The sequence below is a fragment of the Sebastes fasciatus genome, chromosome 2, assembly GCF_043250625.1.
Source record: "Sebastes fasciatus isolate fSebFas1 chromosome 2, fSebFas1.pri, whole genome shotgun sequence".
Classification (NCBI taxonomy): Eukaryota; Metazoa; Chordata; class Actinopteri; order Perciformes; family Sebastidae; genus Sebastes; species Sebastes fasciatus.
Window position 1 is genome coordinate 15636010 of NC_133796.1, and position 14197 is coordinate 15650206.

General features: G+C 40.8%; 1 protein-coding gene across 3 annotated transcripts in view; it reads right to left on the reverse strand.

The window, feature by feature from the left end:
• Positions 1–1474: 1474 nt before the first annotated feature.
• The window catches only part of trpm7 (transient receptor potential cation channel, subfamily M, member 7), a 48319-nt gene continuing 35596 nt past the window's right edge, over positions 1475–14197 (reverse strand). For all 3 annotated transcript variants that reach the window (XM_074611364.1, XM_074611355.1, XM_074611349.1), the window contains exons 26-40: positions 13064–13866; positions 11901–11995; positions 10550–10646; positions 10288–10364; positions 10102–10139; positions 9484–9512; positions 8844–8897; positions 8035–8079; positions 7741–7806; positions 5357–5640; positions 4993–5075; positions 3536–3741; positions 3301–3352; positions 2812–2918; positions 1475–2456 (exon numbers count right to left, since the gene is read on the reverse strand). In XM_074611364.1, coding sequence (XP_074467465.1) covers positions 2344–2456; positions 2812–2918; positions 3301–3352; positions 3536–3741; positions 4993–5075; positions 5357–5640; positions 7741–7806; positions 8035–8079; positions 8844–8897; positions 9484–9512; positions 10102–10139; positions 10288–10364; positions 10550–10646; positions 11901–11995; positions 13064–13866 — 2149 coding nt within the window. In that variant the 3' untranslated portion in view covers positions 1475–2343. The remainder of the gene's footprint in view (positions 2457–2811; positions 2919–3300; positions 3353–3535; positions 3742–4992; positions 5076–5356; positions 5641–7740; positions 7807–8034; positions 8080–8843; positions 8898–9483; positions 9513–10101; positions 10140–10287; positions 10365–10549; positions 10647–11900; positions 11996–13063; positions 13867–14197) is intronic.

Sequence of the window (14197 nt, forward strand, 5' to 3'; positions counted from 1 at the left end):
AATGCTATTCCAATAGAGGACAGAGGACAAAATCCACAATTGTCTTTCTGTGCAAAAACAAAAAGGTGATGTGTAGTCAAATAAAGTGGACATCCTGTTAAGTCTTTTCTGTGCAAAATTCACAGGTTCTGTTATCTGCTGCATCTCAGCAGGAAATCAATGTGGAGAAATAGTTGCAGGACTAAGATCTCCAAACTATGTACTTAATGGACAAGTTAGTGTTGTAGAAAGATACACTGGAAAAATGTGAACCAAAGTAGACATGCAAAATTAAAGAGGTAACCAGCACGTGTCCTTAGCTCAACCGTCACTATCTCACAGGTGAGCAGGGTATCAGTTTGATCTGAGTTCAGCTGAACAGAGGTGATTGTCTGTGGATTCAAATACCAGCAGCTGCTGTCCAACTGAGGAATCTGATACCTCTGTTCAAACACCAGACTCATTGTCTCTCTATCTGCAGGCATATGTTCAACAATCTGCAGGACTGCACTGCTCTGCTCTGCTCTGCTGATGACGGCCTCAAAAGCCATGGAAACATTTTTAATTAACATTTACTGGACAGTGATAGCCACCGCTTGTGAAAAAAAATCTGCATGCATAAAAACATGGGTTGGTATTACAGACACCTCAATGTGGACACAATATTTTAAGATGGGAACATTTTTTACACAGTGCAGCTCGATCAATTGAATCATCGTTTTGTACCTAAAATCTCAGGAAATACTATGCTATAATAGGTAGCCCACAGTTTTTCCATAGGATATGGGATCAATGGATTACTTACATAGAATCTACTTAACTTAACCTTTCTATGGTATTTATTTAACTACTAATTATTATTTTCTATGTGCTGTTTTTTTTCTCTTACATTTATTTAATTATTTTTTTTTAAAGGTTTCTATCTATACCATGATTATTATTATATTATTATAGTACTTATTACCTTTAATTTTAACCAATTAATTAATTTCTTTTTTCTGTAACTTTATCTCTCGGAGTGGGAGGAAGGCTGGACCAGTTTCTGTGTGGGAGTGGGAAGCGATGTGTATGTGTGTTTATATGTATGTACGTATTAAATGTAAGATATAACGTTTTGTATTATGGCACCAGTGTTATGTTTTGTTATGTTTGTTATGCTATGTTTGAAAAAAAAAGGAATAAAAAGAATTTCCCCCCCAAAAAAAAGATCTCAGAAAATAAGTGATGCATTGAAATTGACTGTTATATCAGAACAACTGTCCAAATCCAAAATAAGTGACAAAGAAAAGCATCAATTCCTCACATTTGGGCCCCAATTAAGTTTGATCTTTGTGTGCAAAAAGATGTTTCACCTCTAATTTATACTGAACATCAGAACTGTGGATTAAAATCTTTCAGATATGAGTCGTTTTCTTCTTCACAGCCCACTACTAAATGATTTTAATCTGAATATTGGCCACGCATTGAAACACATTCTTATAAGACTTGAGTGATGTTGCTTTATCTTTTTTTAACATTTTTATTTGTTTAAAATGATGTCCAGTACAAAATGTATACAGTAATACCCTTAAGTCTGTCAGTTCCCCTGAATAAAATATTTTAATCTGTTCAGCTCATGCCAGATAACAGTATCTATAAGATACACTAGATTGTAATTTGCTCATACAATAGTTGATGACAAAGATATAGCAATAGTACCTTTGTAACAATAAAAACTATCAGAAATATTTTGGTGGACACACTTTCAATACAATAAAATTACATACATTGTTCTGTAAAAGTTGCATTGCAATCTGCCCATATTTTACAAGATTTTCAAATTCATGTAATCTGTTCATTAACTAAGAGATAAAAGGTTGTGATACAAGTCTTTACACATTTATAAAAATGATCTGGTGGCAAACTGCAGTGCTGCAGTGACTGAATCTCAGCAGGCTGTCCTCTCTGAAGCTGCTGTAACAGATGTACAATGCACTTAGATTTGTTCTTTTTTTCTTAAAACAAGGCAACTTCTCAAACTTAATAAATAATAAACCCTCTGCAATGATATTGTACCTGTCGATATATCCAGTTCATATATATATATATATTCATAAACTTGTACAAAATATGTTTAAAACTTCTTTTCCTCATTTATGTACTAAAAAAACACAAAGGTTAGATGGTTGAATTGTGTTCGACACAGCATTTTGGCGGGATCAACAAAAACATGATACAGTCTGCATGCACTGGTTTCCATGGAAACGCAGGTGTGATTCTTCCAGTTGATTGGGGTGCGCGCCTCTCTGCTCCTTGGCTTTGACTAAAAATTCAATCAGACCAGTGTCGCCTCATGATCATTCACTCACTCATGCGTTAAACCGATCACAGCATCAGCCTCAATGATTGGCGGGTCTCTTTGACGCCGCCCCCTGGGTTGGGAGGGTCGTCTTGTGGGAACGTTACTTTATCTGGTGTGTAATCGTTACGCTTTAGATCTGGAAGAAGAAGGGGGAAAAAAAAAGTCAACATGTTGCATCAGATTATAATTTATATCATCTTAAATTTATATTTGTAACTTTGTTTTTGTCTACGTTGAGATTTGCATCGCTGTCCTGTAACAGGAGAGACTTCAGAGAGCAGGTCCAAAGCACACAAGATTTAAGGCAATCAACTTAATTTATTACATAGAAGAGACATCTCATTTAAGCAGAGTATTTTTATGTCTTAAAACAAGTGTGGAGGAGATCTTTAAATTATCCAAATGCTGCCTTGAAGCTTGAAGATTTTGAGCACATTTGTGATGTAATTTAGTTTAAGGTAACTGAACTGCAGCGGGTCAATATCCCTCACCAGGAAGTTTGAGTTTCCGACAGCAGGAGTTGCAGTGGTGTTTTGCTCGGAAGTTCCTAATGGCATCATCCCCCAGGTTGGCAGGTCCAAATATCATATCATAGGATCTGCAAGAGTCACACTGTGGTCATTTGGTGCAAAATTACTATAAAAAGCAGCTGGAAAGTTGATATTTTATTAAATATTGTAAGGCTACTAACAATTTGTTTTCATTGTTAATTAATCTGATGATTATTTTCTCATTTTATTTGTTTGGTCTACAGTATAAAATGTCAGAAAATAGTGAAAAATGCTGGTCACAATTTCTTTAAGTCCTAAATGCTTTTTTGTTTGACGGAGCAAAAGTCAAAAACCAAAAGAAATTCAGTTCATGAAGCTGGAACAAGGGAATGTCTTGATTAATTATTAACTATCAACTAATCAATTAATTCTTCAGCCTAATGATATTAAGCCACAAGAAGCTGAAAAAGTTATTTAAAGCTCACTTACCCCTTCTCACCGCTCTTAATAACTGACGGATCTGTCAGAATCTCCCCGACCCCTACACACAGACGTAAGTAAACAGGTAGTCAATAGAGAAGGGACATTCAATTTAAACACATTTGTCACATACAGGAAACAGAAGAACTACATCTCCACAACTGATTAATGTTTAATCCATGTGATAAAGTGCCATTTAAAAAAAAACACTGTGGTTATATGTGAGTGAGTCGAGAGTTTTTACCCTGCAGGTCGAGCACCAGCAGCTCTCCGCGGGTGTACTCGTAGGTCCAGTGGCTGAAGGCCAGCATGGTTTCTTCTAGGAGGTTGGTGGGGACGATCTCATCTCCGTTGTTGTTGTTGAACTTCCTGAACTCCCCAGTGATGCACTCTTCTATAGCGAACCACTGTCCAGCAGAGTGACAGTAGAGCAGGAACACCTCCAGGAACCTGAACACACGGACGACTCAGGTTTCATGTTCCCACAAAAGTCTCCTTTGTTCATTTAAGGGGACATTCCAGGTGAATAGGGTCAAAAATGTAACTTAAAGATATCGCCCTGAAACTTTTACAATTATATTTTGTATTAAAAGTAGGGCTGTCAATCAATTAAAATATTTAATCGCAATTACTAACATTTTTTATCTGTTCAAAAGGGAGATTTGTCAAGTATTCAATACTCTTATCAACATGGGAGTGGGCAAATATGCTTGCTTTATGCAAATGCATGTATTTATTTATTATTAGAAATCAATTAACAACACAAAACAATGACAAATATTGTCCAGAAACCCTCACAGGTACTGCATTTAGCAACTGAAGCCCAACAGGCAACGACAGCTGTCAGTGTGTCAGTGTGCTGACTTGACTATGACTTGCCCTAAACTGCATGTGATTATCATAAAGTGGGCATGTCTGTAAAGGGGAGACTCGTGGGTACCCATAGAACCCATTTTCATTCACATATCTTGAGGTCAGAGGTCAAGGGACACCCTTTGAAAATGACCATACAAGAACGTTATTTACAAAGTAGTAAAATAAACACTTAAATGTGTATTTTGGATGTTTTCTTTCCACTTGTCTGAAAGCAATTGAAAAGTGCATGAAAAACAATGTTTTTTCCGGGGTTTCTCTCCTTAATTCGAGGCTTTAACAGCGACAAAGAATTCTGTCTTTAAAAAACCTGCATTGCATCTAAAGTGACTCTACCGTTCGTGCGTTTAGAATTGTGAAAAAGGAAATATAAATTATTAATTTGAAATCAAGCCGTGATCAGATAATGTCATAGGGTTCCAAATGTATTGATCCTTTAAAGGAATAGTTTGGCATTCTGGGAAATTCGCTTGTTCGCTTTCTTGCTGATGATATAAAAAGATCAATACCCCTCCCATTTCTGTCTGTTCAGTATCTGGCTTGCTTGCTGTCAGTTTGCTTAGCACACAGAGAAGTGTGTTCATCAAGTTGGGCGTTGACACATAAATCACATGTTGTACAGCCAACTTGATAAAATCGAAACAAATGCCGATGCGGCTTTGCCAAACCACAATGAGCTAAACAAAATGTGTGACTCGGCAGTGCATAGCATCTATAATCATACAAAAACATGTCATGATATGAAAATATGACAAAGATGACTAAGATATGTGTGTGAATAGGTTTTCTGTGTCCGTGCTCTGCAAATCCATTTGCATGCGTGCTCACCTCGGTGAATACGGGATCGTCTTCGGCCTGATTTGGTTGAAGGCAAATGTCAGCTTCTGAGCAGCTCGCTGTTGTTGAATTTCCTGGAGTGACGCAGAGAAACAGCATTTAAGATAGAGCTTTTTAAAGGCTTTTCAAAATACTTCTAGAGATGACACTTTGTCATCTTAACGTGACAGACCCTGATTGTTTGACCGAGGTGCTGACAAAAAGCTGTAGAGAGAAGAGTTCAAACCACAGCAACACCTAGTTAAAGATAAGCTTATACGTTTCAGACGGGGGTCTGTGAAGCCCAGCCCAACTGTGCTGCGTAACATCTTACAGCCAGCGGAGGGTCTACAGTGGGTGTGTCTGTGCTCCCTACCCTGAGACAAAGGTGCAGCACAGTGTCCTCCTTGTAGATGCTCTGCCAGGTTTGGACCACCTCAGGAAGGAAGGATTTGACTATATACAGATGTCCTGGTTTCAGGATGTCGTATTCTGACCAAGTGCAGAGCACCTTGAGGGCCCGTCTGAGTCCTCCTCCCATCTCCTCCTTGCTGAGAAACTCTATTTTGGCACAGAGGCCCCGCTGGGCCCAGGAAGACATGCTGTTGTTGATGGTGTTGGGGGAGCTCTCCTCCAGACGGTACACAGTCACCGGCTCCCCTGAGGGGACACACAGCAACAGCAGGTGAGTAACACACACTGATAAACACAGCGTTAGTTTGATGTTTCTTGAATCAGCTGGCTTTACGTCACATCCCTCAGAACAAAAAACACACTTAAACTAGGCCTGTCAATCAATTCAAATATTTAATTGCTATTAATCGCATGAGTTTGGAGCGTTATCTAGCCTCCTTCACAACAAGCTAGTATGACATGGTCGGTACCAATGGATTCTTTAAGTTTTCTAGTTTCATATGATGCCAGTATCTTCACTCTAGCTTTAAAACTGAGCTGTCTACCACACCCTAAAAATCGCAAGTTGCGTTAAAGAAATTACTGGCGTTAAAACTAATTTGCGTTAACGCGTTATTTTCACGTTAACTCTGACAGCCCTAACTTAAACACTTAAAATCTTACTGCTTCACAGATTTCTGTTAAATCTGGTATCTGTTTATAAAGTGCTTCTGGCTGACATGTGAGGACAGAGAGGAAATGTGAGGACAGAGCAAGTGAGGGAGATGACATACAAAAAATGTCTCCGGGTTGGATTTGAGCCAGGGACAACGAGGGAGTTAAGAGGTACGCCCAGACATGTGAACAAGCCAGTTTTTACTACCTGCATAGTGTTAAAGTGGCACAGAGACAGTTTTGTCTGGGTGCGTCAGCGAGAGCCATGAAACGGCACAGTAGAGGAAGTGTGATGGCTGATTGCAAAACAACTCCAGTTCCTCAGAAGCTTTAAGACCAAATTGTGAACCACCGCAACCACGAGACGTTCTTAAGAAATACAGTCAGAAATGAAAACAAATAAATATTAAGCTGATTGGTCTAGTAGTATGCAAGATTAGCTGCGGACTGACAGACACACATGCATAAACGACCACGACGAACACATGATCCAGCCCGGCGGAATAAAAAAATGAAGGCCAACACCAGATAAAGTACTCCTTCTAAAAAAATGTAACCCGCCAAGCTTAGCAGAGTAGCAGCAGCCTCCGAAGGAATTCATGATGTTGAGATAAAGCTGGCTACATTTCAATGACATTTAAATGTATTTCATTTGAGGTTCATTTATTAAACTAGCTCATTGGTTCAAATGGACAACAAATGCAAAGAATAGAGCATTTTGTTTGTTGATACTGTGTGATCCCAGTGCCCTTTAGATGGTCAAAACATGCAGTATCTAAATGTTTAATTTAAGGTCTGTGACAAATATTATTAATCAGCTTAAAAAGGCATGACATTAACATTTTACAGCTTAAATATCTGTTACAGTTTGGCTAAGCATCTTCAACTTTCAAACCCTTTTTTTCTGAACTTCACTGTTTCTGCTCGCTGCTTTTGTAAGGTCATATAGATTCATGTTTTTATCATGAGTTGTCTCCAACTTTGAGTTGAATGCTGCAAAAAAAACAGCATTGAACTGTTTAGCACAGGTTAGTTTTCATACTACATTACAGGAGTCTTTGGATTAAATGATAATAGTAAAAATATTGCTTTAATAATATAATAATATATTATATAACTGTCGCCATGTTGGTGCCCATTTCTAAATCATACTGTAACTGTATGATGCGTTTTTTTGCAACACACATATGCAGCATAATCACCTCCTAACAACCATCATGACGGAATGCCTAGAAACTGCATGGACCACGAGACTCACAAGCATTTACACTTCAAGACATTCACGGCGACAACAACAAAAACAGCAAACTGCAACAACAACACGACTGCCACTCAAAACTGTAACAGCCAAAACATTAAAACCAGTAGTTCCTGTTCAGCAGGGAGGTGTACCTGAATTGTGAAGCTTAACTGTTCTTGTCAAAAAAATACCACACACACACACACACACACACACGCACACACACACGCACACACACACACACGCACACACACACACACACACACACACATGCACAAAAGACTGGGTGTGACTGTGAAGCAAACAGCTGCAAGAACAATGTAGAAAACACATCTCTTATCTCCATCCAAACTTCCTCATTCTCCAACTGCCCTGCTGTCTTTTCGCAGAGCTGTCTGCGGTGTTTTCACCTGACCTGACACGCCTGGGAATGCACCGTGACGCAGACTTACCTCTAGGGGGCACCGGGGTGAAGGGGATGCTCTGGGACAGCCGCATCAAGTTGTTGCGCTCCACAGCTGCAGGCGGAAAAATACAAACAGGTTAAAAACAACTGAGGGTGAACAGAGGTGAAAGTACTTTGTAGGATTATTCATTGCCTCAGTGAAACACTGATCATTTTCACCCACAGACAACACCCTAAATTAAATGCAATATTTCAATATAACAAAAAAAACAATCATCGATTTTGGAAACTAAAACAGTACATGAAAACCCAATGATGCAACTTATTCTCCATGTCTCACCTGAGTACTGGTAGCTTTCCATGGGCTTGAAAGGTGAGCCAATAGCTATGGAGAAAAAAGAAGAGAACTGTTCATCTTTTTACAGAATAAGTTGATGTTATTTATCACTAAATCACTAAACAATCATTCAGGCTTCAACATAAACACTCTGAGCTGTTCCAGCAGCCACCAGTAGATGTCTCTGCACGACTTCACAACAACAGCTCAAGCTTGATGCAACAATTTTACTCCCTGCAAGTCATCCCTGTTGCTAGGTAACAATTTAATACATTTGTATTTACATGTATTTAAACTTCTTGGATATTCCTTTTTTCTCATAAATAACAAAACATCAAGTAAATATAGACCATAGTTATCTCTGCAAATATTTTAATCTTATTATCATCAGTTTATTGGTCTTGCTGTCAAGATACAGTGCAAAATATTGAGCGTGAGGCTGCAACTAGTGACTGTTTTCATTATAGATTTATCTGCCGATTATTTTCTTGATTGCTTCATTAATTGCCTAGTTCACTAAATGTCAAGAAATAATGAAAAACTGCCCATCATAATTTCTCAGATCCTGAAATGATGTCTTTAAATGTCTTGTTTTGGTCAGCCAACAGTCCAAAAGCCAAAGATATTTAATTTACAATGATATAAAATGAAGAAAAGCTTCACATGGGAGACGCTGGTACTAGCAAATGTTTGGCATTTGGACTCAGAATAGTTGCCGCTTCATTTTCTCTTGATCAACTAATCGATAAATGAGTCAAAAATGTTCACTGAAGTCGGTTGTGCCGTTTGGTCAGTCAGTGTGGGTTACTCACAGTCCTTTCTGGCTCCGAGGTGGCTGTGTCGAGGCGTGTAGAGAGAAACTGGGGCTGTAACCACAAAAGAACAAAAGCACAGTGAAGCTTTCATCTAGAAACATTAAGAGTATATATAAATGAAGTATTGTACAGCAGAGTTCACTCCCTTTTCTATGATTTTCCATAAACAAAGTTCCAAAATTACTTATAAAACAGTCGGGCTTTCTATTTCAACTGAAAGATCATCATCCAGTGCAATATCTGCGAGTATTGGGTTTTAAATAGCTTTGATATTCCCCGACTACCCCAGATAACCTCCTAAAAACTCTATAATATTCAGGAAGTAACATGACATGTTCTCCTTTCTGTTGCTAAAGCCAAATCACAATCGGACCGCACACTATTCTCCAGTAAAACATCACAAAAATACTGGAAAAAAAGGGGAGAAAAAATATTTTTTCCTCATGTTTTTGGTGATGGTGTTACAGTATGGATTGTATCACAGACAAACACGCATCGAATACCAAGAAAGGTAAAATGGAACTTTGATAACGGTGCCCGTGTAAATGCTGCTGGACCAGCTGATCCAGACAGAACCAGTCTGACTCAACTAAACCATGCAAGACGGGGGGAACTACGGTGAAACAACACATCTTACCTGTTGATGCATCTTCCCCAGGGGCTCGCCTGACAGAGAGACAACAGAGACAACAGAAAGACATTAGTTTAACATAACGGATTACATGCATATCAGTCTAGTTCATGAATCTACACGGGAGCTTGCTTAATGCATTCACATAGGGTGATGTGAATAAAGTGAGTGCTGGTTTCAAATAAGTAAAAAGAGGTCGTGGGTTTGTGCGCGTGTACTTGAACGTCTGTCTTTGTGAGAACCAATTTGAGTTTTCGACGTTGTGAGTGAGGACATTTTTGGAAAGTGAGGACATGTTGGCCGGTCCTCACCTTCAGGTAGACCTTCAAAGGCCTGTTTGAGGGTTCAGGCTTGGTTTTGAGTTTCAGGTTAGAATTAGGTTTAGGTTAAAGGGGACTGGTCTACATCCCGAGGGTGCAGCTCGTGGTGCACAGGCACAGGTAAAATAATATTATGTCCTCTAAATATAGGGTAAGGGTTGGGATTTTTTTAGTTGGGATGATTAAGGTTAGCATAAGGAGCTGGGGAATGTCAATGAGGGTCCTCCTCACAGGTATCGAAGCACGGGGTTGTGTGTATGTCTGTGTGTGTATACATCTTGTTGGCCAGTGGGAGGACACTTACAGGCTGCTGGCTTGGGCTGATTTGACCTGAACTCTTTCCTGGTGGAGAAACAACAAGTTGTTAAACACTGACAGAAACCAGCATTAATAAAGTTAACAAGAGTTATATAACTATACAGAGTTGTGTTGCTGTTTTTTTTTTTTACTTTGTACACATGAAAGTACACTCATCAGACACATTTCTTACCAGTACTGCAGCCCGGGGGTCCTCGTGGATGAGGATGTCTTCAGCTGACACTCTGCTCCTGTCCTTCTTTGTCAGAGCTACAAAAACACAATGAACAATTACAAATCATAATGTGTAACCGTAGCAGGGACGCTAAAAATGTACGGATCAACAGATGCAGCTGCTGGTTTTTGGGCTGCATTAAAATGATAACATATATTTAAAAATAACTTCCTTAGCAGATCATTTCTTGGTATTATTTGTGTTATTTTTGTGAGCTTACTGGAGTCAGGATGGAGCAAAGCCGGGTTTCTGTCAAACTCTGTGAAGCCAGCGTAGGAGTTGACTGCTCTGATGTTACCGTGACCTTCAGGCTGAGCCTGTGGCAGACAGACAGACAGACAGACAGACAGACAGACAGACAGACAGACAGACAGACAGACAGACAGACAGACAGACAGACAGACAGACAGACAAAGAAAAAGGGGGATCATCTAGTAACTTCATTAATTACGAGATGAGATGCATCAGGGTCTCTCTGATTCAGCTCAACAAATCCCATCATTCGTTCACAGTAATCAGTCAGAGCAGCATGTCGAGTTTTTATAAGTTGTGGAAAGTAGAGACCAACAGCCAATCAGTAGGGCTGTGTATCGGCAAGAATCTGGCAATACAATACGTATCATGATACAGGGGTTACAATTCAATATATTGCGATACTGTAAGCAAGGCGATATATTGCGATTTCTTTAAATCTAATTTTAGGAAAACTGTCATAGTATAAAGAACACACCACTATGTGCATAAAATCTGAGTAAAAAAAAAAAATGTTATGCAATTAGAACAGTGGGATCTGTATTTTCATTTATCACAGTCTCTGTAAAATCATAGCACTACTTTGAGAGGGCACATACACTGAGAGGATGCATATCTTTGCAAATTAAATACAGTATTGACTGATTTAATCTTTGCATGTAAACTATTAATTAAAAATCAATACAGGGTTTTTGAGAATCGATACAGTATCACAAAACATAATATCACGATATTCGATTTTTCCGATATATTCTTACACCCCTACCAATGCGATGCGTGAGAAACAAACTCACTGTCACTGCAGGTCAGACACCAGGCGGAAGTTAGTTTGATAATCACCGGTTGGACGCACCTTTTAGCAAATAGAGTCTGCATCTAGTTGAAGTTTGGTTAAAGTTTGTATTACCACCTCTGCTAATCAGTTTCCCCTGTGGCTCATTTAGATGTGACACATTTTGACTGTAACTGGCAAATGATGGTGAATGCTGAAAGGGGGGGGGGGGGGGGGGGGGGGGGGGGGCTGACACCACCTTGACAAGGAGGTTCACGTTTTTACTTGAACATCAGAAAATCTACGTGAAGGAACTTTAAAACAAGTGTTTGACTGATCATCAATAATCTACAAAGTGTTCACATAAAAAGGTAAATATGACAGGAACACACTTTGAACAGACACGCTTAAAAAAACATGTTGGATGTCAATATGAATGACATGGATAAAAGAAAAAAGGTCCTAGCTCTTCTGGGAAACAAATTGTATATACCGTCCATGCACCAAACAACCATACTTATATGCATATATACACACAAACACACACCTGTGATCTGGTCTGTGTGACTGGGCTTTGCTGTCTGCTGGAGGCGGAGCCCTCTTTGGGTGTGGAGTGCTGGAGGTCCAAACTGTCTTTATGTCCTGAAACCAAGAAAATACTGTCAGTGGTCCATTTAAACTGCCCCGTCGGTCTGTAACATTATCAAAATAAAATACTTTTTATTTTTCCTAGTAATTCCTGTTTGCCTCACGTAACAATATCCCACCAAAACAATCATACAGAATTATTTGCTAGAAGTATTTAACAGAGAATTGTTTAGTACTCCCATTGTGAAATCTAAGACAATAACCACAGTGTAGCATTCAGAACAAGACAAACAAACACATGGCCAACTCTAGTGACATGATCATCAACACAATGGTCAAATATAACAGTTCAAACATCTGATTCTTATGAGAAACTCCTCACCTCCACCTGCCAAACAAATCCTTAATCAATAAAAGTTAGCTCTGAAAACCTCAACCAATCATTCAAACCTCAGAACCACCCAGAAACAGAGAGTAAACCAGTCAGACAAGAGGTCCAGACAGAGCAGAGGAAGGAAAAGAAAAGGCACCAGCTGAAGATCTACAGGGATCCTGATCTGGAGATGGACAGGCCCCGAGCACCCGGCAGACGCAGTCCTCAACTTAAGCTCAGACTGAAACTCAAACCTCTAGTTGGCTCTCTTGCCGTGTTCCTCTGGTCAAGCGCAGTTGATGACCCACTTTGATCTTCAAAGCAGGACGCTGCAGGTGGTCCCGACATATTCACTTTCCTGCTCCTTCGTCTGTGGGGTCTCCTGGGTGCCACGGCAGGGACATGCGGACAACCTGGCAGGCCTCTATTTCCGTGGGTGTCGTCTGGTGATGATTCAATTTCCGGAGCCAGTACAGTGTCTGTATTCTGTCTACTCAGAAAGCCTGATCTTCCCTCGTCGTCGCAGAACGCCTCGTTCACGTACCCCCGACCCGCCTCCCTCTCTCTCCCCCCACCTCCTAACCCCTCTGTGTTATCAGGCTTCGCAGTGCAAGCAGGCAAGCAGGCAGGCCGAGCAGAGCGCGAAGTCTTAGAGACAATGACAACAGTAGGATACACACACACACAGTTTTCACCCTCCTCTTTTATCTCCTCATCAACACAAGATTCACCCTTAGTCTCATACTCACCCACAAATGCCCCAAACTCTACAGTGGTGCTGTCTGGCTGGAAGGGCTGCTGGTAAAGCCTCGCTAGGGCGAGTTCTGGGTGGCTGGAGCCACTGGGCTGGGAAGGGGTGCTGCTGATGTGGAACATAGCCCCGGTGGAGGGCACATTGGGCAGGCTGGATGGGGAGTCGGAGAGGCCCGGCTCTTGTGGACGGGTCAGCTTACTCTGGGTGAGAGAGCGGCCTCGGAGACGCAGCTCCGGAGGGGAAATAGCCACAGCACTTTGGACAAAGGCACTGGAGCCGACACTGCCTGAGGAGCCAGCCTCTGCAGCAAGGTACCCGAGCCCAAACAACCCCCTCCTCTCTGGACTCAATGCTGGGCTCAGGTTGGGGTCCAGCCCAAGTCCTGTTCCATGGCTGGGCCCGACTCTCCGGCTACCTTCCGTCCCAGCCCCTCCCCCAACACCGATCCCAAAAAGAGAATCTGCCATGTTGACTCCTGCCTGGGGAAAAGAGGAGCCGAAGTAGGCCCCCACACTGCGTTTGCCTATCACGGATGATTTGGAGTGGGGGCCAGTGTCTGTTGCCACAGTGGCGATGCTGGGGACCACGTTCTTAGAGAGGCTGAGCTCCCGGGTGATCTGATTGTGGACCTTGCTGGCCTCCGACGCCCTCTGAGCAGTGAGGGTCTTCAGGGTGTCCACAGTCAGAGCTGAGAGGTCCTGCAGGTGGCCGATCTGGGAGTCCAGTGTGTGCAAAGAGCGTTTTATAAAGTTCACCTTGTTCCCAACCTCCCTCAGCTGCATACACATGGTCTCGACCCTGGAAATGACAAACAGTAGACTCGGTTACTCACAGCTCAGCTTGTGTTACCTAAATGTTAATATCATATTGTTACAATTAAAATGTAGAGGACACATTTCTTAATTTCTAATAATGCTATAGCATGGCATTTTCACCAATTCATTTTGAAAATGTCAGATTATTCTCATTTCTAGTCATTTAAGGAAATGTTTTAATTTCATAATTACTGTATATTCAGTGGGGTATGTTTTAGACAATCTTAAAAGGTAACCTGTGGTGTTTTTGACCTCTAGTAGCACTATGGAGCAATTTGTTATGAGCGGGCTTCCTGTGTTTTTTTGCATCCGTC